Source organism: Canis aureus, chromosome 12 (assembly GCF_053574225.1).
Source record: "Canis aureus isolate CA01 chromosome 12, VMU_Caureus_v.1.0, whole genome shotgun sequence".
Classification (NCBI taxonomy): domain Eukaryota; kingdom Metazoa; phylum Chordata; class Mammalia; order Carnivora; family Canidae; genus Canis; species Canis aureus.
In genome coordinates, this window is record NC_135622.1 from 43,399,142 (window position 1) to 43,425,585 (window position 26,444).

Consider the following 26,444-nt stretch of genomic DNA (forward strand, 5'->3'; position numbering starts at 1 on the left):
GTGAAGATCCCGACGTGGGGCTTGATCCCAGGACCCCAAGATCATGACCTACACCTAAGTCAGGTGCTTAACCAACTGAGCCACCGAGGCACCCCAGGAAGGAAAATTTTTTTAAAGTGCCTACAATGGCACTAGATGAGACTGGACAAGTTTCCTATACTAATTCACTTTAACCTCAAACAAATTACTCGTTTTAGCCAACACATTTCAGGAACTAAAAAACTACTGAGACACCGCATTTGGTACTTATTTCAAACCCACTCCCATGTCTAGCCATCTTCTTATCCCCATACACTGTGTCGGCAAGGAGTCGGGCAGCAGGTTGGAGTCAATGAACACCTGGAAACATCATTCTAACCGACAGTCATTTATTTCTTTTGTCATTGCCCAACATTCCCCAAGTCTTACTCACCAGAAATTAATATAGCTTCTTCATTTCTCCTCCCTGACAATCCTCACCTACCGAAAGGGTTTCAAGGGTGCAACTGCCAATGAAAATGAAAAGGTAGACTGGACATACCACGTCATTGACCTGTTTCAAAACTATCTATCTGGCAGTATCCAAATCTGGTTTCAGTGCTCCCTTGTTTGAAAGTGGTCTTCACAAAAGCCCACATTTTAAAGCTATGTGGAGCAGCACAGAATACAGAGTTAAAGAGCAGTAACAGCCTTTCAGAATTTGAAAAGGTAGTATTTATCCATATCAGGGTTAAGGGCCCTTGCTTTTTATGTGGCATATGCCACAAAAGTTGGCAAGAATATATAAGACCAATATTTATGCAAGAGGGGAAGAGAATCTAGAAACACAACAGAGCTGTTCTAAACAATGCTCCAGAGAAAGCCAGCCTTGAAGAAGAAAAGTAGCCCACTAGACATTACCAGGTAGGCATGAGGTACAGAAAAGGAATTTTTCTTTCCAACACCAGAGAAATACCTACATCTGGTGTCAAGTCTCAAGATATAAAGAGGATAAACGCCACATACAAAAGAGGACAGAGGACGATATTCTCAGAAAACTCCAAAAGACAAGACGTCGGCTAAGGGGAGGAATAAGGACTTAGCGTGGTGTAGACGAACAAGTGAGGTCAAGCCCAGGGGAGACGGAATGTGCCCCTTGGCTGCCAGTCTATGGCATTACTAGGAACACTAGGATTCTGTGTCAAAACATCAAGCGCAATGCGGTAATTCTTCATCCTTAAAACTGGGGGTTGGGAGTTGGGGGGTTGGGGGTGGGGCACAAGCGCCCAGAGGACACTGATCATAGCAACAGATGAGGACTCAAGCCCTAGGAAAGTCAAGGCAGTATTTATTGCTTCGTCTACTTCCTGCTTTCCAATCATTTTCATGTTTGGGACATTTTGATGTTTGGGCTGCTTTTCATGCTTGTGGGTCTAGCCAGTCACTGCTACTTGGGACAAACGAAACACTTCCCAGTAAAACCAGCATAGAGAGGTTCTAGCTTTTTCATCTTAAGTCCATTTTCTTACTTTCAATCCTAAAACCACACTGAGAGAGAACAAACGGCCTCCATAAAATCTGTTACCCAGGGAGACAGGGTAAGCTTATTACATGAGTGACAACAGTTCTAGCTTCTAGGATTGTTATATCACAAATACAAAATGATAAATCAGTATGATTCTTAAAAATTAATTTGGAATTGTTTTATAAGCGAAATGATGGAATGACTAATCAGTGGAGAGTCCGAGAACATTCTATAGCCCGGGAAGGAAAAGGACAACCAAATGGGTTTCTCAGTTTTGTACAGAGCAAGAATGGCCCACAGTTGGCCTGAAGAGGGAGCTCTTTGGGCAAAATGAGAGAACAACAAGAGGACTCCAATGAGGAATAGCAGGAACACCTACCCAAGAGGGGGTGGGGGGGGAGTGGGGTAAAAGTGAATAAATAGAACAGTGAAATTTACACAGGAGGAAGGAGCTGAGAAAGTCACAGCCTTACACAAACAAAAGAGTACATTTCTCCTCGCTCAGCCCCAGTGACTCAGTCCTCCCAGCACAGGTCCCCGTGACAACAGCATCCCATTTGCTCTCCTAGGAGCTTTCACACTGCCTGCCTATTTCCTTCCTCGTTTATGATGAGTCTTTGGGGGCTTTACTTTCTGGAACTGTGCTGGCACTGGCTCCTGCTCCGGTTCCTTATAGGAGGTCGACACTAGCAATTCCTCGTTATTCCTCCTCTGATCCTTCCCTACTCTAAGACTCAGCTCCGCCTCAGGCAGCTGGATGCCTGGCTGCTGCAGCCTTCGCAGAGACCTTCTGCTCCTGTGCTGTTGTCTCCGCTTTTCTTCTTCCTGCTGCCGCTGCTTTATCTTCATTAGCTTTTCAAAGCTTTTGGTGGTGGTTGGGTCTACGACGAACCAGTCCTACAGAGGCAAAATGGAAAAATTATCCAGTCAATACACAGTAGAGAGCACAAGGAATGGGTTTGGGAAGAAATTCTTTCGTTTTTGAAAGATTTACTTATTTATTTGACAGAGAAAGAGAGCACGAGGAGGGGGAGGGGCAGAGGGCAAGAGAGAATCTCCAGCAGATACCCACCCCTCCCACCAAGCATGGAGCCCTAGGCTGGGGCTCGATCCCGCGACCCTAAGATCATGACCTGAGATGACATCAAGAATCCCATGCTCAACCGAGTGAGCCACCCAGGCGCCCTGGGTGCGAGAAGATTTTCTAAAAGGCACGGCTAGGGCAGAACACAGTAAGAAGGAAACGGATAGGGAACCAGAGCTTATAATTCTGTACTTTAAATGGGAGAAATTCAATACAGAATAGTGAGTAGTCATTATAAGCATTTATTGTGTAGCACACGATTTGGGGTACTTCATACTTCAGTAAGTGAACTACAAAGTCTGTTCACTTAGCATCATCCTACTTATTTATCTCCTTTGTAAAAATCTCATGAGCTATAAAGCTTCGGGCCATAGGACATTTTTATTTCATGAAAGTATAGTGGTTAAGGGCATGCATTCTACAGCCAGACCGTCTTAGTGCAAATCTCAGCTGTTTCTGGCTCTGTGACCATGGGGAAATTACTCAACCTCTCTGAGACTCAGTTTAAAAAATTAACAGTTGAGGAACATGCAATCCAATTATGAAACACTCTTGGGGAAGGAAGGAAGGAAGGAAGGAAGGAAGGAAGGAAGGAAGGAAGGAAGGAAGGATGGATTTCAATGGAAATCAAGTGATCTGATCAGTCTTCTAGGTCTAACTACCGATTCACAGGAAATACCCTGAGAGAGGACCACCACCACCACAGGAATGCACTCAGCAAAATCCAAAATGTGTATACATGTGACAAATGACCGTTTCTCCAACATATAAAAAGGGGGAGTAGGGGAAACTTCTAGACCTGCAATTGAGATATGCTTTCAGGGATCCCTGGGTGGCGCAGCGGTTTGGCGCCTGTCTTTGGCCCGGGGCGTGATCCTGGAGACCCAGGATCTAATCCCACGTCGGGCTCCCGGTGCATGGAGCCTGCTTCTCCCTCTGCCTGTGTCTCTGCGCCTCTCTCTCTCTCTGTGACTATCATAAATAAATAAAAAATTAAAAAAAAAAAAAAGAGATATGCTTTCAATATAAAAAATACACATTGTATTTCAAAGACTTAGTATGAAAAAATGTAACGTATCTCATTAATTTTTATTAACTACATGTTTAAAAGATAATATTTTAGGTATACTAGGTTAAATAAAATATATTATCAACATTCATTTCACCTATTTTTATTTAAAAAAATTTTTAGAATGTGTGTACTAGGAAATCTGAAATTATATACAGACTCACATTACATTTCTATTGGATAGCACTCTAGATTAAGATATACAGTACATGGACATTTTTTTTTCTTCCTCCTGAACAAGCCAACTCTGAAAAAAAATTATGAGGCAATCAAGGAAATTTAAATAATTTCAATAATGACTAGGTATATGATGATATTCAAGAATCATTCTTTGCTAATTTTTTATGTTGGTTGTGCTTATACATTTTTAGAAGTCCTTATATTTTAGACACACACATCAAAAGAAGCAGTGACAGTTGACATGGTATGTGGAATTTGCTTTAAAATAAGCCTTTAGGGGACAAGAAAAGTGGGTGTGATTATAAAGGAAAAGAAGATTGGCCACACACTGATGTCTGTTAGGCTGTTCATTATACTATTCTGTCCATTTTCATGTATTTGAAAATTTCTGTTGAAGAAAAGTAGCTTCAGAATATGTGAGGCAGAGAGGGAGGAACAGAGTGAAAATCTTTTACCACCACGTATAATTTATAAATATAGGCACAAATCATTGAACTAATAAGACTTGGAGAACAAACTCCAAACCAAGTGAAATTTGTTGTTTCCAACTTTTTAAGAAGAAATTGGAGAAATAGGCTCACTACATAAAGGCTGGATTTTGTTAGGAGATTAATTATCTTTTAAATACTTCCTGAAGTATTTACACTATTACTATGAGAAAGATATGACCGATTGCCTTCCAGAGGAAATCTCAGGTATAGAAAGCGATTCCCAAAGCTTAAACCTGTAAAACAACAGAGACCACATTTCATGACACTAACTATAGCCCATAGCGTTAAGAACTATTAAATGTGAGGGCAGAAAACAGTTGACGGTGTTTGCTCTTTTTCCTTATTAGGCCACAATAGCTTCTGCGGTAAGATATTCCAAGAGAATGCACACTCTACTCCTTAAGCTTTTGAAATACAGGTATTTAATTACACAGGAAACAATTTCTCTATTGACCTGTATAACTAAAAACTTGCCCCAAGAGAAACCTCTTGACTTTCTGTACTTAAAGTATTTTTATGCAGAATTGATTTTTTTATTTTTTATTTTTATTTATTTATTTATTTATTTATTTACTTATTTATTTATTTATTTTTTGAGAGAGGCAGAGACATAGAGGGAGAAGTAGGCTCCCTGTGAGGAGCCTAATATGGGACTCCATTCCAGGACCCCAGGATCATGACTTGAGTGAAAGGCAGACGCTCAACCACTGAACCACCCAGGCACCCCAGATTGATTCTTTAATTTTGAAAATTTACAGACCTTAAGAAAAGTGACAAGAATTCAGTGAATCCTAGATTTACCACTGCCTACCTCTCTTCCCTTTCTTCCTTCTTCTCTTCCTTTTGCTGAACCATTTGCAAGTTATTTGTAGACATATTTCATCCCTAAAAACTTTAGCATAGATCTGCCTGAGAACAAGGGCCTTCTGCACAGCTACAACACAATGATCACATTTGGGAACATGAACATTGACTCATCACTGTTATTTAATAGAGCCAGTATACCAATTTCTCCAGTTTGTCTCACTGATGTCCCTTATCGTCGTTTCTTTGCAGTATTTGAAACATTAAAAACAGATTGCTCAAAGGCCTTAGAATAGGAGAAAACAGAAGTATAGAGACTGCTATAAAACAAGAATTCTACAGCTATAAACTCAGCCCAGTGCCCAAACTCTTGGTTTAACTGAATTTATTTTTATTTTATTTTTTTTAAATTTTTATTTATTTATGATAGTCACAGAGAGAGAGGCAGAGACACAGGCAGAGGGAGAAGCAGGCTCCATGCACCGGGAGCCTGACGTGGGATTCGATCCCGGGTCTCTAGGATCGCGCCCTGGGCCAAAGGCAGGTGCCAAACTGCTGCGCCACCCAGGGATCCCGGTTTAACTGAATTTAAAAGAATCACAAGAGCTCAGGGGTGCTCACACTTACAGTGATTTCAAATGCTTTCACATAAAAATACAATTACACATCTAATTTCACAAAGTATTTTAACTCTGTCTCTGGTAAGCACTTTCAAATTCCTTTTCTCAACAGTCCCAGCCCATAAAAACGCACAAAATCCACTTTTGGGGGCGCATACGTATGGGTTCCACAGGATCACAAAAACATGGCGGGGAAAGCAGGGACCTCACCTCAGCATGGACAGAGTTGATGTGATACTTGACACCACTCTCTGACACAAATTCTTTTTGACACAGAAGACACTTGTATTTTCCAGCCACAAAGTTTCCCTGTTTTCAAGAGAGAAAGAAAAGGGAATTACTCGTAAATTCAGGAACACATACCTGAGCCATGTGGGAGATTGTTAAGAGACAGAAAGGGCAGGGATTTTACTTCAGCAAAGAAGGAAGAAAATCCAAAACAGCAATACATTTAGGAAAACTCGGTTGGGCAGACTATCACCACTATAAATCTATCCTACTTATAATTCTATACGTAATACCCCCACCCATTCAACACAAACTGAGGTTCTCCTTCTTTTGCTATAAAACATGTCACACTTTTCTAACTTCCTTGTTTCTTTCCCTTCCTGGTTCTCTTGGAATGACTCTTGGACTCCTGAGGTTCACCAGAGGCACCAATGCATATAATTCTTCCCACCATAATCCACTGTTTCAAAGAGTGCCTTGGACATCCAGAATTCGAGAAGTATCATCTGCAACACCTAGGTTAAGGACTCTGAAACTAAGATCATGATGACAAACTCCTAAGCATTCCTGGACAGATGGGGTTTGGATGTCTACACTCCCGTGCTGCCTTGACTCCTGAAGCCCTGAGTGCCCATGGGGCTCCTTTTGTGTGAAGAGATATTTCTGAATGGGAATTAAAAAGTTACAGCAGTTTGTAGGGCACCTGGGTCAACACAAAAAAGATTCAGTGAGGTGAACAGCCATCTGCCTGACAGCAGATAGAGCCTACTTCTCATCCCCAGAGGCCAGTATAATTCAGATGGGAGTAGAGGATCTTCAACAATCCAGATAAACACATGTAAGTTGATTCAAGAAAGTTTAAGGCCCGATAAGATAGGGAAGCCCCAAGGCAGGAGAGGCTCAGGTGGAAGATGTTAAATCCCTGGTAGAGACTAAAATTAATAATATATTTCTCCAAATTCCTTAACTGATAAGACTTCAGGCTATGTTGGCTTTTCCTGTATCTTGAACATATCCGGGCATCCCCTCTAATAACAGACCAAGCATCTTTAGGACATGAAAAAACTAAGCCAGCCTCTGAAGATAATGGCAAACAGGACAACTAGCTCTTCATCTAAACTGAATTCTCTTCCATGTCAGACTATTTTAGACGTCATGTTAAGATAAATAGTTCAGAAAGTTACAAACCAAGGTACAAGAGCCTAGGTGAGCTTTAAGGCCTGATACACTACTGTAGACCGCTTCACAACCCTGAAAAAGAGAAGAAGAAATCCATGAAAACTATAGCAAACCGCATCCTTCTCTTAGCAACCTGGCCATTTATTTACACTGACCAGCCCTACATTTGGAGGAAGAAGCCCAATAAATCACGTTACAAACCAAACAGGAAAAAAATTCACACACAAGCCACAAAAGCAAAAAAGAAAAACCAAAGAAAGGTTTAAAAACAAATGGTGAACAAGTTGTTGAGAAAAGCTTAAGATATTCTCTTCCCTGCTACTTTTTCTCTGACACTCTGAGAAACAGAAAATTGCAGTTAGATATTTTTTTAAAATCTGCCTTCTTGGGATCCCTGGGTGGCGCAGCGGTTTGGCGCCTGCCTTTGGCCCAGGGCGCGATCCTGGAGACCCGGGATTGAATCCCACGTCAGGCTCCCGGTGCATGGAGCCTGCTTCTCCCTCTGCCTGTGTCTCTGCCTCTCTCTCTCTCTCTCTCTGTGACTATCATAAATAAATAAAATTTTTTAAAAAATTAAAAAAAAAATCTGCCTTCTTCAGTACAAAGGTGTCTCCTATTTCTTGTGTATTTGCTTCTTCCCATAGTTCTGCATATATGGTTGTGGTAGAGTAGAAGATGGCTGGAAATTCTCTGCCACTCTTTCCTGCAAGAAGTGGAGGCTACTTACCCTCCCTTTGAATCTGGGTGAACCCTGTAATTCCTCTGACCAATAGAATCCCATAGAAATGATGTTGAACAAATTCTGAAGCTAGGCCTTAAGAGATCTGAGGCTTCGTGTTCCTGGGATACTCTGAAAAGTCAGTTGCCATGTGCCCTGCTGGTAACCCACTACACCCTGATGGAGAGAGGCCATGTGGACAGCCGAGCTCCCAGCTCAATTGGCTGCACAGAAGCCATCTTGGACATCAGGTCCCATCTGCGCTTGCGGCTAAATACAACCCACGAATGATCCCACTTGATGCCACGTATGACAGGAGAATGTTCTTTGAGCCCTGGCAGAATTACTGATTTATAGAATTCTGAACAAATAAAATAACTGAGGTTTTAAGCCACTGAGGTTCATGTACTTCATCATGACGGAATAAATAACTGAAACAGCAGTTTGATAAACATTTACGGAATAAAAAAATGAGAAAGAACCACCTGGTTAGGGCACTGAATGCAATGGTATTTCTTGATATCTGACTTCCATTTGTGTAGCACTTCCTGGCTGAAGGTAGGCAGCCCAGGGCGAGTATATTTTAACTACGAGACAAGAAATATTTTATTGGAGGAACCCAACTTCCAACCAAAATACCCCAAAAGTTTCACACCCAACTCTTCAGGTTATGTAATTCTGGAGTTCGACAAGCATTCTTTCACGTGCAAAAAAACTGTAGTAGGTATGAGCCTTTAAGTACAAATTTACCCAACACTGGTAAGTATAATTTTCTATAATTTAATCTTAGAATAGTTGGATTTTTAACAGAGGGCAGGAGATTTTCAGATATGGCACTTCATCTATAGTTTGAAAAAGCTACTGACAGAACATTTATACAGCTAAAACACTTGTTACAAAAAAAACCCCCAGGGATACAAATATGTACTACATGTAAATTATACTTATTATTGTATACTTAAACACAGGGTACATACATACACGCACATATATAATACATTTGATAGAAATATATGTAAATTGGGAAAAGGCTAGGTTATAAATCAACACGTTAACAGTAGTCATCTCTGGGTGGTGGAATTTTGAGTGGTTTTAATGTCTGTTCCCTGCTCCTCTGCATTTCTCCTTTTTCTTCAGAAGTGTCACGTTAATTCTGGGTATTTTTAAATTCAAACACAAACACTGAGATTCAACCTAAAAATGTGAAACATTTTAAAACAAAAATGTGAAAATAAAAGATGTGAGAGAACTCAGGGGATGGAATACACTATCTTTCCTGATACTGCCTGAGACGAGAATTAACTATTCCTCGCACTTGCCTTCATGTGCTTTGACACAGGTTAGTCTCTTAGCAGAAGTACCGCGCGCTAACGATTGCGCCAGGTTAGCGCTAACTGGAGCTCCAGGTTAGTCTCTTCTTAAAACAACAACTGTAGTTTCCAGAAAAGAGACAGCTGGCACTTGGAGAGACAGTTCTCACAAAGCCCACCACAAGTAATAGCTATGTTTCCAGTGAGAAAACAATCCTCCTGCTTGAAAAATTTAAGTATCTGAAACAGATACTGAGATAGAAAAACAGAGCCAAAGCCCATAGAGGTCAGGGGAAGTAAGGAAGTCACCTTCAGGAAACGCTGACAAATCTATAAAAGCAATCAGAGCACAGAGCTGGCTTCATTTGTAAGTACCTCCTCTCCTCTGCAGCTAGTGTATATGGGACCATCTAAAATCCTTTTATAGCGGGGCAGCCCGGTGGCTCAGCGGTTTGGCGCCACCTTCAGCCAAGGGCCTGATCCTGGAGACCTGGGATCCACTCCCATGTCAGGCTCCCTGCGTGGAGCCTGCTTCTCCCTCTGCCTGTGTCTCTGGTTCTCTCTCTCTCTCTCTCTCTCTCTGTGTCTCTCAGGAGGAAATAAATAAAATCTTTAAATAATAAAATAAAATCCTTTTATAGTGATAGCAGAATATTTACATAAGCTATTATATTCATAAACTATCATATTTATGCAGAAATGAGAATAATCTATGAGCACATATGGAGTGATATCTAGGACAGACTTTTAAGTGAAATAAAGCAAAACACAAAAAAGCATCTATGTAAGAAAGAAAAGAATATAAGAAAATATGCATTATCTGGTTATCCATCCCATAAAAATATAAGAAGGATAAACCAGAAACTACTGAGCATGATTATCTTTGCAGGGAGCAGGGTGGGAACGGGATGGAAATAGAAGGGTATTAGGAATGGGACAGCTGGGAAGAGGGCAGTAGCCCTTCTCTAAGAAGACTTTTGGTACAGGTCTGACTTTTAGAACCACGGCAATGTTTCACATACTCCCAAGATAAATTACTCATTTCAATTAAATGGGATGTAGGGGGAACCCAAAATGTAGTAAGAGTAACACATGAAGCTAATGATGATAAATGAGAAACCAAATGAAGTGAGGAAGGAGCCAATCTAAGTAACTGTAAAATAGTACTTTGACTATATACTGTAAGGCTAAAGATTAAAAGAACTATAACAAATATTGTTCTCTAGGTAGTAAATCTGTTTTTACAGGGGTATGGGTTAACAATTGTGAAACTAGGTTATACTAGAACTAAGCAAGTAAGTAAATATATTGTACACTATGAGAGGTCTCTCACTGTTGGAGAAAGAAGTTAGAAATAAGCACAGAGGAAGGCAAGAATGAAACTTGTGTTGGATTGGAATTGAAGGTATCATGGCCTTAAATCTGTACGCTGATACCCAGACAGACATGAACACAGAGGGGAGCGAGTGAGTAGCTCAGTCAGTTACGCATCCGACTCTTGATGTTGGCGCAGGACATGATCTCAGGGTCATGGGATCAAGCCCACGTCAGGCTCTGCACTCAGCATGGAGTCTGCTTATCCTTCTCCCTCTGCTCCTCCCCCTGCTCTCTCTTTCTCTTCTCTCTCTCTCTCTCCCTTAAATAAATGGATAAATAAAATCTTTTTAAAAAAGAACAGAGTGTGTGCATGTATCCATGAATATACATATAGATCCTAGCTCTATCCACTAAGAGGGCCCAGAAACAATGACACCCTAGCAGGAATGAGTACACCTAGCATTCAAATCTTGGTTTTTATTTTTATTTTTTTTAAAGATTTTATTTATTTATTCATGAGAGACAGAGAGAGAGAGAGAGAGAGAGGCAGAGACACAGGCAGAGGGAGAAGCAGGCTCCATGCAGAAAGCCTGACGTGGGACTCGATCCTGGGTCTCCAGGGTCATACCCTGGGCTGAAGGCGGCGCTAAACCGCTGAGCCACCCGGGCTGCCCCAAATCTTGGTTTTTAAATATATTCTCCAATAAAAGAAATCAGGATTCCTTAGAGAAAGGGTTGATTCCAGGGCTGGGACAGGGAATATATGAGATGACCCTATAGCATCTCGAGGTGTCAAAACAAAAAAAAGGGCTCAAAAAATGATAGAAGCATTTCAAAAAGACATAGGAACCCACTTGGAAGAGCTCTTGATGGCCAAATCTGAGACAATTTGAGCTATAAATTGAACAACAATAATAGCACTGGATGATAATGCTACAATAAAATATCCATGAGTCCATATGGATATAAACAGATTAATAGAATAAAAGGACATATCTTTCTCACAGTAGAATTCCAATTAATAACTATGGAAGAAATAATGGAAACACTAACCATCATTAGGCAAACCACCATAATAATAATTATAATTATTGCAGACAAGAATCACTGACGGATGCTATGGTAAGTGGGCAGAAGTATGATAAGACACAGGCTAGTTGCATACTGTCAATCTCCCCCCAAAATATTCACTAATTAAAGAGGGGAAAGTATAATTTTGCCTTGGAGAAAATTGGGCAACACCCTCATCAAGTGATCAAAGTTATCAGTAAAAAGACACATCAATATCACGTACCTCCTGATACGGTGTAACACTGCTTCAGTGGTATTCTTGACAAAAACATATAACCCTCAATCTAATCTCAAGAAAACACTAGACAAATCCATTTGAGGGATAAAGTTTGGCACTTTCAGACCAATTCCCCATTCTCTGGAAAGGCAAAGGGGCTAGAAATGGAGTTAATCAATCATGCCTATGTGATGAAACCTCCCTAAAAATCCCAAAATTATGGGGTTCAAGAGCTTCTGAGTTGATGAACATATATATGGCCAAGAGGGTGATGCACCCCCAACTCCACAGGGCCGGGAGCTCCTACTGTGCTTGGGACTCTTCCAGACCTCACTCTATATAAATTTCTTCATCTGATTTTTCATCTGTAGGTTTTATTATATTCTTTATAACAAACCAGTAAATGTGTTTCCCTGAGTTCTGTGAGCCATTCTAGCAAATTACCAAAACCAAGGATGGGGTTATAGGAACCCCAATTTATAGCCAATCACTCAGAAGCACAGGTGGCAAACTGAGACTTGCAATTGGCATCTGAAATTGGAGCAGTCCTGTGGGACTGAACCCTTAACTTGTAGGATCTACCACCAAGTCCAGATAGATAATGTCGAACTGAATTATTTGTAGGATGTCCAGGTGGTGATAGAAAATTGGTCTGTATGGGACAAACCCACACATCTGATGTCAGAGCTTAAGTAGCGTGAGAGTAAAGGAAAACACAAGAGCTTCTCCTAGACAATATTGCTTGTGTTTGCATCAAGAAACATTGGCAGGAAAAAAAGAAAAGAAACATTGGCAGGACACAGAAATCAGTGAGAATGGTTAACCATGGAGACAAGACAACAAGGATGGGGTGAGAGTGAGATACCTCAATGTTAATCATCATTTTGACATTAATGACAACAATGTATAATCTATTCAAACAAATTAATATCTTATTTTATTTTATTTTATTTTATTTTATTTGGGAGGGGCAAATGGAAAGGGAGAGAATCTTACGCAGGCTCCATGCCCGGTGCAGACCTGACATGGGGCTCGCTCAATCTCACAACCCTGAGATCATGACCTGAGCCGAAATCAAGAGCTGGACACTTAAGAATGAGCCACCCAGATTCCCCTAAAATTTTCGTTTAAAAAAACAAAATAATTCCCTTAGCCTACACAAAGTCAAAACATAAAACAGATGATTTTAGTAAAGTAGCTGTTAGATAAGACTATCAAAACTTATCAATGAGCTAACAAATATTTATGTCAAATTCCCTACCACAGACCATGCACAGATGAGACTATAATATCACAATGTACTTACCAATGTATAAAATTCACATTTAAACCGAATTTAGATAACCATATACTTTAGTCTGTGGCAGGAAATATCAATAAGTCTGAAACAAGACAGGATGCCTTGATATTCAATTACTCCTTGGACTGATTTTTAGGCCAAATAAGAGGTATCAACTTCTGAGATTTGACAAATTTTCACATAACTTACGACATTCCCATCGCATGAGTGAAAGCCCTAGGCCAAATCTAAACTATTCTTAAAAAAAAATAAATAAATAAACTATTCTTGTCCATACCATGGAGATGGATAGGTCCTTAGCTCTAATCTTAATCCTTACTGTATATCCTCCAAGCTCTCGAATGACTACTCCCATTAAGTCATATACCCCTTGTCTCCTCTTGGCCAAATAATGTTCCTCTGGTCTTTGATCTGTTTTACACCAAAGGCTTCCAGGGGCACCTGGGTGGCTCATTCCTTTGAGCGTCTGCCTTCAGCTCAGGTCAAGAAGATCCCAGAGTCCTGGAATTGAGCCCCATATTGGGCTCCCTGCTCAGTGGAGAGCCTGCAACTCCTTCTCCCTCTGCTGTTCCCCCTGCTTGTGCTCTCTCACTTTCTGTCAAATACATAAATGATTTAAACAAAAAACAAACAAACAAAAAGCCCCAAAGGCTTCCAAGCTGGGTTCTGTACCACTCACAAGTACACTTGGAACCATGGAGGTAATGATAAAAGTATCAAGGAGAAGGCCAAGTAGACAAGGCTTTGGGCTCACTACCTCTAGTTATTTGGAGTGACTCCATTTTCAGTTATTTCACATACTGGTGTTTTAGATAAGCTTTCATTTGGAAAAAAGAGTGCGTGGGGAGAGGAGTTCTGTGGCTAGAAAAACAAATGGAAAGCATTAACTAAATATAGACTCCCACACGTGAACTAACAAAGTGGAAACATGCTGGGCAACAACTAAGCAAAAGACTAATCTGGGAATTCTGGTTCCCTCGGGAAGTAGACCAGAAATAATGGGGTTCCTTAAGAAACTTCTGGAACAGACTGTCTCTCTAGGACCCACATGAATCCAAACACTGAAAGTGGATTAAACATATCCCATCTCTAAAAATAAAGAAGCAAAATATCATTTATCATGTACTCAAGTGCATTTACTTTTCCGTACATAAGCACAGTATTAGACATGGTTCTAAATTAATACAAGTTTCTACTTTACCTTCCGATCATCAGGTACCAAATCCTGAAGCACCTTCCTCTTAGGCCATTCCTTGGCCAGTTCAGCAGAAGCCAGCTCCTGCAGGTGGTACACAGCTATCTTGACAGAACGCCTCTGAACTCGACCCCCACTCTTTGGCTCTAGACTCATCTCTTTTAAGCACTCTGACTGTCCTGACTCTGGAAAGAATGAGATCTGCAAGAATGAGAAATAGCAAAACACAGGCCTGAGACCTGTGTAAGGCCTGTGTTAGGTCTATGGTTTAGAACAGTCACTCTGAATGCTATATGGAAGATGAAAAGAAAAAAAAAAAAAAAAAAAAAAGGAAGATGGCCCATGGAGGAAGAGTGAATAAAGGAAGAGGGGTTAACAGTACAGGGAAGAGGTAAAAGGACGACTTGAACGAGGGTTTGGTAGTATAGGTAAGTTGGCAGATTCAAGATAACACGTTAGAGGTAGACCAGATAAGAATCACATAGAGGTTTGTGGTAGGAAGGAGTTGGAAGTAACACAGATGACCTTTCTTAAGAAAATCTATACATAAAAAAAAAAAAAAAGAAAATCTATACATAAAATGTGATATATGTCTGTTATGGAATAGTATGTAGTTGTTGGAAGCAACAAACTTTCTCTTTTTTTAAGGATTTTATTTATTTATTCATGAGAGACACAGAAAGAGAGAGAGGCAGAAACATACGTAGAGGGAGAAGCAGACTCCCTTCAAGGAGCCCAATGCGAGACTCGATCCCTGAATCCCAGGATCACACCCTGAGCCATCCACGCGTCCCAGCAACAAATCTTTTCTATACATAAGACATGAACATAACTGAAAAGCATACTGGTGAATGAAAAATAGAAAACAAGGGTGCCTGGGTGGCACAGCTCATTAAGCATCTGACTCAGATTTGGCACAGGCCCTGACCTCAGGGCTGTTAGATCGAGCCCTGAGTCAGACTCACTGCTCAGCGCTGAATCAGCTCGAGACTCTCTCTCCCTCTCCCTGTGCCCTCTACCCTCTACCCCGAGCATGTACACACATGCACGCTCTCTCTCTCCAAAAATAAATAAATCATTAGAAGAAAAAGGAAAAAGTAATAGAACAAGATTTAACTTCAATGTGGTAAATTAAAAACTAGTATACATGTAAACAACACTAGCTACTTTACAAGGATTCATAAATATTTAAGGACAAATATCAAACTCGCTAACTCCGTTGTCTTTGAAAGGGAATAGAAATAAAGAAAACAGAAAATACTAGGGACTGATGATGTCAGTATGCTATGAACAGGGAAGAATGATTTTCAGTTCTTTGCACATGAGATCCAAAATTACAAAAAAGTTTAATACAGTGAAGTTATCATTCTGCCGCAGTGCATAAGGCCACTACGACCCATCCCTCCTGCTGATCACAACTGAAAATCCTCGACTCCGAAAAGTAAACAAAGCACGTGGATTGTGGAGGGGAATCAAAATCAGGAGGAGTGACTCATATTGAGTGTGTTTCCCCATTTTTTGTTTTTCCTCACGTGGCTCTGCAATTAAGGGTGGGCCCCGTTTGCAGAGCAGCATAGGCAGCCTAAATTCTAATAGAAACTCTAGAAACTCTATCTTTCTGGCAAGAGAAACCTGGAAAAGGGATCTCCATGGACAAACCTGTGTAAGAGAACTGTGGAGAAGAGACAGACAAGGAGGATGATCTCATAATTCTCTTTATGAATCTACACAAATCATGGCTTAATTCCAAATCTCATTGTGTGGAGCATACCCAAACCAGCTTAGCAAAGGCTTTGAAAAATGAAATAAGATATGAACAAGCTGCACACCAGATTAACCTGCGAGCTGCTAGTAAAAGACAGACCCAAACCAATGTATCAAAAGCTTGGAGAAATGAAACAAGACTTGAAATACCTGAAAAAGTCTCAGACGAACCCCTAAGCAATTTAAGCAGAGGTAAACCAACATAGCAAAGACTCAAAGAATGAAACTAAGACTGAACCAATACCCTCAGAAAGCAAGACAGAACTATGGTCTGAACAGGTTACTTGCTAAAAGAAAAACAGCAATGATCACCCAGAAGATTCTTTTTTATTTATTTGAATTCAATTAGCCAATCCCCCAGAAAATTATAAAAAGACCCAAAGTCTATACAAATAACATTCACTATCTTAGGAATAAATTCCATAATGATGTAATACACAAAAAATCGGAAAATGTGCATAATTCTGAAAGGATAGGAAATGAACAAATGTCAACCCCAAGATGATCCAGATGCGAGAAGTATAAAAAATTTCGGGCAACAATTATAACTGTGCCCCATGCAATACAGGAATACACACTTGAAATGAAGGACAAGGTAGAAATTCTGAGAAAAATAAAAACCATAAGAAAGAACTACTTGAATTTTTAAATATATTTTATTTATTTATTTGACAGAGAAAGAGAGACCACATGTACAAGCAGGGAGAGCAGCAGGCAGAAGGAGAGGGAGAAACTCTCTCTCAGCAGAGAGCCTGATGTAGAGCTCGATCCAAGGACCTTAGAATCAAGACCTAAGCTGAAAGTAGATACTTAACCACCCAGGCAAACTACTAATTGAAATTTTAGAACTGAAAAATACAATGTTTGAAATAAAACCAGAATGGGCTCAATAATAGAATGGAGATGACAAAGGAAAGAACTTGAAGACAAATTATCCAATCTGAAAAACAAGGAGGAAAAAGGTTGAAAAAGAGTAAACAGAGCCCCAACCACCTGTGGGTCAATACCAAAAGGTCTAACTTAAGTGTAGCCACAATCCCAGAAGGAAAGGAAAAAGAGACTGTGGCACAAAAATACATTTGAAAAATTTATGGTAGAAAATCACCGAAATTAATGAGACATAAATTTATAGATTCTAGGAGCTCAACAAATACTCAACACGATAAACTCAAAGAAAAACACACCTAGACACATCTTAATGAAAATGTTCAAAACCGGGATGCCCGGGTGGCTCAGTGGTTGAGTGTCTGCCTTTGGCTCAGGGCATGATCCAGGGTCCAGGATCGAGTCCCACTACGGGCTCCTTGCAGGGAGCCTGGTTCTCCCTCTGCCTGTGTCTCTGCCTCTCTTTCCTCGTCTCTCATGAATAAATAAATTCAATCTTAAAAAAAAAAAAAAAAAAGAAAGAAAGAAAGAAAGAAAGAAAGAAAGAAAGAAAGAAAGAAAGAAAGAAAATAGCTGGGTAAATACATTAACAATGACAACAACAGAAAACCCTCTTTAAAACAAATTTTTAACATTCTCTGGTAAGGTTTTCAACATATGTAAATGTAATACTTATGATAGCTATAACTTATTGGTCAGCAGGCAGGGGTTAAACAATCTATATGGTTATAAAGCTTCTACATTTAAGCAAAGTGGTAGTAGTATATTAACTCAACGCTATGAAACAATAGGTATGTATATTATACTTCCTAGAGCAACCACTACACACAAGAGAAAGAGAGAAAAGAGAAAGAGTCAAAAATCAGTAAACTAAAATCAGACACCAAATATTCAAATAATCCAAAAGAAGGTATAAAGGAACAAAAAAACAGGGTACAAAGACACATAATCAAATGGCAGACCTAAATCCAACCATATCAATAATTAATTCAATTGTTTATGGTCTCAACACTCCAGTTGAAAAGTCAGAGATTGTTTAAGAGTGAATAAAAAGGCAATACTCTAGTACTCTAGTAATACTCTTGAACAACACAGGTCTGAACTGTATGGATCTACTTACACATGGATTTTATTTAATATACAGTACAGTATTGTAAATGTCAATAAATAAATAAACTTTTTTAAAAAGATTTTTTATTCGTGAGACACACAGAGAGAGGCAGAGACATGGGTAGAAGGAGGAGCAAGCTCCCCACAGGGAGCCCGATGCAGGACTTGATCTCAGGACCCTGGGATCACGACCTGAGCCAAAGGCAGACAACCACCGAGACACCTGGGTGCCCCCTTTTCCTTGTCATTTTAATAATATTTTATCTCCTCTAGCTTACTTTATTGTAAGAACACCATAGTATATAATATGTATAACACACAAAATATGTGTTAATTGACTGTTCATGTGATCAGTAAGACTTCCAGCAACAATAGGCTATTAGTAGTTACTTTTGGGGGGAGTGGATTTTCAACTGTGTTGTGGTCAGCATGTGTTGTTCAAGGGTCGACTAAGTGTAAATTGTGCCAAAAGTGGCAGACTTTTTTTCTTTTCTTTTTTTTTTAAATATATTTAAGTAATCTCTATACCCAATGTGGCCCCTGAACTCGTGACCCGGAGATCAAGAGTCAAATGCTCCTCTGACTGAGCCAGCCATGTGTCCCCACACTTTCAGTGTAAAAACATGTAGATACTGGAAATAAATGGATGAAAAAATTAAACTACACAATCAGCAAACAGAAGTCTGAAATGGCTATTTTGATACCAGATACAATGGACTTCAAGACAAGAGTATCACCAGAGATAGAAATAGACACATATCATAACGATAAAAGTAACAAATCATCACAAAGACACAATTCCTCATTTTATGTGGCTAGCAGTAGAGGATCAAAGTACACAAAGCAAAACTGATAGAATTAAAGCAAAAAAATAACAATTCTACAGTCTTAGAAGGAAATTTTAAGACTTCTTCTTTCAGGAAGTGATAGAACTAGACAAAAATTCAGTAAAGACATAGAAGATCTGAACAACAATATTAGCTACCTTATTCTAGATCACTTTATTGAACACCACATTCAACAACTACAGAATATGCATTCTTTTCAAGTAGACATTGTGCATTCAACAAGATAGAGCATAACTCTAAACTTAAAAAGAGGAAAATCGGGCAGCCCCCGTGACTCAGTGGTTTTGCGCCGCCTTCAGTCAAGGGCCTGATCCTGGAGACCCAGGATCGAGTCCCATGCCCGGCTCCCTCCATGGAACCTGCTTCTCCCTCTGCCGGTGTCTCTGCCTCTCTATCTCTCTCTCTGTCTCATGAATAAATAAATAAATAAAATCTTTAACAAAATAAAAAGAGGAAAATCATACATGTATTCTCTGACCACATCAGAATTAAATTAGAAATCAAGATCAGGGGATTCCTGGGTGGCGCAGCGGTTTAGTGCCTGCCTTTGGCCCAGGGCGCGATCCTGGATACCCGGGATCGAGTCCCACGTCGGGCTCCCGGTGCATGGAGCCTGCTTCTCCCTCTGCCTATGTCTCTGCCTCTCTCTCTCTCTCTCTCACTGTGTAGCTATCATAAATAAAATAAAATAAAATAAAATAAAATAAAATAAAATAAAATAAAATAAAATAAAATAGAAATCAAGATCAGTAAGATATTTAAAATAAAAAAATAAATCATAATTAAATAATCTCCTTGTAAATAATTCATAGGTCAAAAAGAAATCACAAGAGAAATTCAAAATATTCTGGAGTAATAACAAAAATACACATATCAAAATTTGTGGATTGCATCCAAAGCGGCACTCAGAAGGAAACTTAAAGCTCTAAACACTCCTATTAGAAAATTAGACCTAAAATCTAATTTCCTGACAAGACTTCATCTTAAGATACCTTACAAAGGGCAAAGTAAACCCAAAATAGAAGGAAAAATATAACAAAGAGGAGGAATTCATAAATTAAGACAACACAGAAAATCTGGTTCTTTGAAAAGATCAACAAAATTGACAATCCTGTGGCTAGATTGACATACTAGCAACAAGCAACTAGAAATGAACTTATTAAAAGTTATTATTTACAGTAATATTAAACACACACACACACACACACACACACACACACACACACAAAACACCTAAGAACAAATCGAATGAGAGATAACCAAGACTTTGATAATGAAAACTACAACATGTTGGTGAGAGAGAAGTTAGGGATCTAAGAAAAGGAAAAATACGGCATGCTCATAAGTCAGAAAACTCAGTATTGTTAAAATTGCAATTTTCCCCCAACTGATCTACTGATTCAATATAATACTCATCAATACTCCAGCATGCTTCTTTTTATAGAAATTGACAAACTAACTCTAGAATTTATATAAAAAGACAAAGAACCCAGAATAGCTAAACAAATTTTTAAAAAGAACAGTAGGGGGATCCCTGGTGGCGCAGCGGTTTGGCGCCTGCCTTTAGCCCGGGGCACGATCCTGGAGACCCAGGATCGAATCCCACGTCGGGCTCCCGGTGCATGGAGCCTGCTTCTCCCTCTGCCTGTGTCTCTGCCTCTCACTCTCTCTCTGTGACTATCATAAATAAATAAAAATTAAAAAAAAATTAAAAAAAAAAAAGAACAATAGGGCAGCCCGGGTGGTTGGGCAGCCCGGTGGCTCAGGGTTTAGCTCTGCCTTCAGCCCAGGGTGGGTGTGATCCTGGAGATCCAGGATCGAGTCCCACATCAGGCTCCTTGCCTGGAACCTGCTTCTCCCTCTGCCTGTCTCTCTCTCTCTCTCTCTCTCTCTCTCTGTGTCTCTTATGAATAAATAAATAAAATCTTTTTAAAAAATAAAAAAAAGAACAATAGAGTTAGATGACTTACCCCATCTGATTTCAAGACTTACTCTAATCTCACAGTATCAAGACAGTTTTAGTATTGGCAAAAAGATAGATATGATATATACACCAGCAGAACAGAATAAGAAGTCCAGAAACAGACCCACACATATATACGTTTACGTAATTTCTGACCAAGGTACCAATGCAATTGAATAAGGAAAAGAAAGTCTTAACAACAGAATTTACAAAATTTAAAGAAATTGACATTCTTAGGACACACCATGCACAAAAAATTAACTCTAAATGAGTCATAGACCTAACGTAAAATCTAGAAAAAGTCTAAGTATTTCTTCACTTTGGTTAATAATTGATTTATATATTTGGCAGCTCCCACATTCGGAGCATATATATTGAGGATTGTTAAGTCCTCTTGTTGAATAGATCCTTTAAGTATGATATAGTGTCCCTCTTCATCTCTCACTACAGTCTTTGGGGTAAATTTTAGTTTATCTGATATAAGGATGGCTACCCCTGCTTTCTTTTGAGGACCATTCGAATGGTAAATGGTTCTCCAACCTTTTATTTTCAGGCTGTAGGTGTCCTTCTGTCTAAAATGAGTCTCTTGTAGACAGCAAATAGATGGGTCCTGCTTTTTTATCCAGTCTGAAACCCTGCGCCTTTTGATGGGGTCATTAAGCCCGTTCACATTCAGAGTTACTATGTTGAGATATGAGTTTAGTGTCATCATGATATCTATTCAGTCTTTGTTTTTGTGAACTGTTCCACTGAATTTCTTCTTAAAGGGGAATTTTAAGAGTCCCCCTTAAAATTTCTTGCAGAGCTGGTTTGGAGGTCACATATTCTTTTAGTTGCTGCCTGTCTTGGAAGCTCTTTATCTCTCCTTCCATTTTGAATGAGAGCCTTGCTGGATAAAGTATTCTTGGTTGCATGTTCTTCTCATTTAGGACCCTGAATATATCCTGCCAGCCCTTTCTGGCCTGCCAGGTCTCTGTGGAGAGGTCTGCTGTTACCCTAATACTCCACCCCATAAAAGTCAGGGATTTCTTGTCTCTTGCTGCTTTAAGGATCTTCTCCTTATCTTTGGAATTTGCAAGCTTCACAATTAAATGTCGAGGTGTTGAACGGTTTTTATTGATTTTAGGGGGGGATCTCTCTATTTCCTGGATCTGAATGCCTGTTTCCCTTCCCAGATTAGGAAAGTTTTCAGCTAGAATTTGTTCAAATACATATTCTGGCCCTCTGTCCCTTTCGGCACCCTCGGGAACCCCAATTAAACGTAGGTTTTTCTTTCTCAGGCTGTCGTTTATTTCCCTTAATCTATCTTCATGGTCTTTTAATTGTTTGTCTCTTTTTTCCTCAGTTTCCCTCTTTGCTATCAACTTGTCTTCTATGTCACTCACTCGTTCTTCCACCTCGTTAACCCTCGTCGTTAGGACTTCTAGTTTGGATTGCATCTCATTCAATTGATTTTTAATTTCTGCCTGATTAGCTCTAAATTCTGCAGTCATGAAGTCTCTTGAGTCCTTTATACTTTTTTCTAGAGCCACCAGTAGCTGTATAATAGTGCTTCTGAATTGGCTTTCTGACATTGAATTGTAATCCAGATTTTGTAACTCTGTGGGAGAGAGGACTGTTTCTGATTCTCTTTTGAGGTGAGGTTTTCCTTCTAGTCATTTTGCTCAGTGCAGAGTGGCCAAAAGCCAGTTGTATTGGGAAAAAGAGAAAAAGAGAGGAGAGAAAGAAGGAAAGAAAAGAGAAAGAGAAAAAAAAGGGAAGAGAAAAAAAAAACGAAAGAAAAAGAAAAAGAAGAAAAAGAGAAAAAGAAAGGAGAAAAAAAAGGGGGGGTGGGGGAAGGAAACAAATCAAAAAGCAAAACAAAACAAAACAAAAAAACAAAAAACAAAACAAAACAAAACAAAACAAAACAAAAAAAAGAACCACGGGGGAGTATCTTCTGATTCTGTGTTCTTTAAGTCCCTTGGCTTCTCCTGGAAGTTGTCCGTCTAGCTGGTGTTCTGGGGGAGGGGCCTGTTGTGCTGATTTTCAGGTGTTAGCAGTTGGGGGAGCTGCTGTGCCCCTGCCTGGTGCAGGGCTCAGTGGGGGTTGTTTACCCCGTGAGGCCGCAGGAGGAACAGCCCCAGTGGCGGGGCAGCTCTGGAAACCTGGATTCAGCTCCGGCAGGAACTCCGTCTGCAGGGCCTGGAGGCTCCGGGGCGGGGCCGCTGATCTGCTCAGCTGGGGCAGGAGCGTCCTCGCTGTCCTGGGCCCTCCCGGCCTCTGCCTGTCCCGGGGGGGAGGCCGGATCCTGGGCTGTGTCCCGGCGCCCTGTGCTCCGGTGCCTGCGCTGTTGGATTCGCGCTCCCGGGCCGTGCAACCCCCTCCGCGGAGCCGCCGCCCGAGCCCCTCCGAGCTGCTCCTGGAACCGCGCAGGCCCCTCTGCACGGAGCCTCTTCCTCTGCCCGAGCCCGGCCGAGCTGCTCCCGGGGCCGCGCAGCCCCCTCCGCGCAGCCCCCTCCGCGGAGCCGCCGCCCGAGCCCCCCGAGCTGCTCCGGGTCCCGCCGTGCGCGCTGCAGCCCTTAGGGAGCTCGGCGCACTCTCCTGGGCGCGGAGTTGCTGTTACTGTCCCGGGGAGCCCGAGGGTATCCCCTCCCTCCTGGGTCCTGCTCCAACTCCCCGCGAGCCCCTTTCCGCCCGGGAAGGTCGGTGCAGCTCCTGCGTCTCCCGGACGGGGCTCTCCTGTCCTGGGGACACTCGCCCCGGCCTCAGCCCGGCTCCTCGCGGGGCCCCTCCCCCTTGGAGGCCTTTGTTTCTTTATTTCTTTTTCCCCGTCTTCCTACCTTGATAGAAGCGCGAACTCTTCTCACTGTTGCATTCCAGCTGGTCTCTCTTTAAATCTCAGGCCGAATTCATAGATTTTCAGGATAATTTGAAGGTTTTCTAGGTAGTTTGGTGGAGACAGGTGATTTGGAGACCCTACTCTTCCGCCTTCTTGCTCCCAATTCTAGAAAAAGTCTAGAAAAAAAAGGAGAAAATCTTTGCAAATAGGGATGGCAAAGTTTTCTCAAATAAATCCAAAAAAAAAAAGCTGACATATATAGAAGGGAAAATAACGTTAAAACTATTTTTGATAATAAATTAAAACCATTGGTCTTCAAGGTGCCTCGTGCTCAGTTAATTGAGTGGCTTCAGCTGAGGTCATGATCTCAGAGTCCTGGGATAGAGCCCCAAGTTGGGCTCTACACACAGCTGGGAGTCTGCTTCAGAATTCTCTCCCTCTGCTCCTCCCCTTTCTCAGTAAACTAAATAAATAAATCTTTAACAAATAAATAAAACTATTGATTTTTAATTAATTAAGTTTTTAAATTTAGTGTATATTTTTTATTGGAGTTTGATTTGCCAACATATAGCATAACACTCAGTGCTCATGCTGTCAAGTGTCCCCTCAGTGTCCCCTCAGTGCCCATCACCCAGTCACCCCAACCTCCTGCCCGTTTCCCTATCTACCACCCCTTGTTCATTTCCCAGAGTTAGGGGTCTCTCATGTTCTGTCACCCTCACTGATATTTCCCACTCATTTTCTCACCTTTCCCCTTTAATCCCTTTCACTATTTTTTATATTCCCCAAATAAATGAGACCATATGTTTGTCCTTCTCTGACTGACTTACTTCACTCAGCAAAATACCCTCCAGTTCCATCCACGTGGAAGCAAATGGTAGGTATTTGTCATTTCTAATGGCTGAGTAATATTCCATTGTATATATAGAGCACATCTTCTTTATCCATTCATCTTTCAATGGACACCAAGGCTCCTCCCACAGTTTGGCTATTGTGGACATTGCTGCTACACACATTGGGGTGCAGGTGTCCTGCCGTTTCACTGCAGCTGTATCTTTGGGGTAAATCCCCAGCAGTGCAATTGCTGGGTCATAGGGTAGCTCTATTTTTAACTCTTTGAGGAACCTCCACACAGTTTTCCAGAGTGGCTGTACCGGTTCACATTCTCACCAACAGTGCAAGAGGGTTCCCCTTTCTCCACATCCTCTCCAACATTTGTTGTTTCCTGTCTTGTTAATTTTCACCATTCACCCTGTTGTGGGGTGGTATCTCATTGTGGTTTTGATTTGTATTTCCCTGAGGGCAAGTAATGCGGAGCATTTTCTCATGTGCTTGTTGGCCATGTCTATGTCTTCCTCTGTGAAATTTCTGTTCATGTCTTTTGCCCATTTCATGATTGCATTAACACTATTGATCTTTAAAACACACCATTAAAGGGATGCCTGAGTGGCTCAGTGGTTTAAAAATAAATAATATTTAAATGAATGAATGAATACACCATTAAGAAAAATAAAATGCAAATCAGAGACTGGAAGAAAATACTCAAGACACATCTATCAAAGATACGGCATTCAGAATATAATTTTTAAGAAATACTACAATTCCGGGCAGCCCCGGTGGCGTAGTGGTTTACCGCCACCTGCAGCCCAGGGCGTGATCCTGGAGACCCTGGATCGAGTCCCATGTCAGGCTCTCTGCATGGAGCCTGCTTCTCCCTCTGCCTGTGTCTCTGCCTCTTTCTCTCTCTCTCTCTCCCTCTCTCTCTCTCTCTCTCTGCATTTCTATGAATAAATAAAATCTTTATAAAAATGCTACAATTCCATAGCAAGACAGACAACTCAACATTTAAAAATGGGCCAAAGAGGGGTGCCTGGGTGTCTTAGTTGGTTAAGCTTCTGACTTCAGTTCAGGTCATGATCCAGGGTCCTGGGGTCGAGCCCCCAGTCAGGCTTCCTGCTCGGCAAAGAGTCTGCTTCTCCTTCTACCCCTCTCCCTACTTGTGTCCGTTCTTTCTCTCATACTCTGTCAAGTAAATACATTAAAAAATCTTTATTTTTTAAAGATTTTATTTATGTATTCATGAGAGACACAGAGAGAGGCAGAGACACAGGCAGAGGGAGAAGCAGGCTCCAAACAGGAAGCCCAATGCAGGACTTGATCCCAGGATCCTGGGACTCAGGGATTACACCCTGAGCCAAAGGTAGACGCTCAACTGCTGAGCCACCCAGGAACCCCAAAAACAAAATCTTTAATTGGGCAAAAGATATGAACAGGTGCTTCCCAGAAGATATATGAATGGCTAATAAGCACATGACAGATGTTCTATATCATTATTCATCAGGAAAATGTTAAAATGACAGTGAAACACCACTATACACCCTTAAAATTGGCTAAAATTAAAGACTTATTCCTATACACTGCTGATAGGAATATAAAATTATACCACCAATTTGGAAAACAGGCAAATTTTTAAAAAAAGTTTAACACACTCCAGACATATGACCAATCAACCTAAGATGGCATATCTTGGTAAAACAATACCATCTCAGGTATTTATCAAGAGAAAAAGAAAAAAAGGGCCAGCCCGGGTGGCTCAGCAGTTTAGCGCCGCCTTCAGCCCAGGGCGTGATCTGGAGACCCGGGATCAAGACCCACATCGGGCTCCCTGCCTGGAGCCTGCTTCTCCCTCTGCTTGTGTCTCTGCCTCTCTCTCTGCATCTCTCTGTGTCTCTCGTGATAAATAAATAAAATCTTAAACAAAAAAATTCCCACAAAGAAGTGCACATG

The 26,444-nt window shown here is 40.8% G+C and overlaps 1 protein-coding gene across 3 annotated transcripts; it reads right to left on the reverse strand.

The window, feature by feature from the left end:
- Positions 1–351: 351 nt before the first annotated feature.
- LOC144324521 (zinc finger protein 512-like) lies at positions 352–23,801 on the reverse strand. 3 transcript variants are annotated; one of them, XM_077915973.1, is made up of 6 exons: positions 23,659–23,801; positions 14,273–14,467; positions 8,342–8,443; positions 7,148–7,210; positions 5,942–6,040; positions 352–2,380 (listed from the first exon to the last, which is right to left on the reverse strand). In XM_077915973.1, the coding sequence occupies exons 2-6, from the start codon at positions 14,420–14,422 to the stop codon at positions 2,072–2,074; spliced, it is 723 nt and encodes a 240-aa protein (XP_077772099.1). In that variant the 5' UTR covers positions 14,423–14,467; positions 23,659–23,801; the 3' UTR covers positions 352–2,071. The 3 variants fall into 3 exon arrangements, with proteins under 3 accessions (XP_077772099.1, XP_077772098.1, XP_077772100.1); XM_077915972.1 differs by lacking the exon at positions 23,659–23,801 and adding an exon at positions 21,377–21,778; XM_077915974.1 differs by lacking the exons at positions 8,342–8,443; positions 23,659–23,801 and having other exon boundaries at positions 14,273–15,954.
- Positions 23,802–26,444: the final 2,643 nt, after the last annotated feature.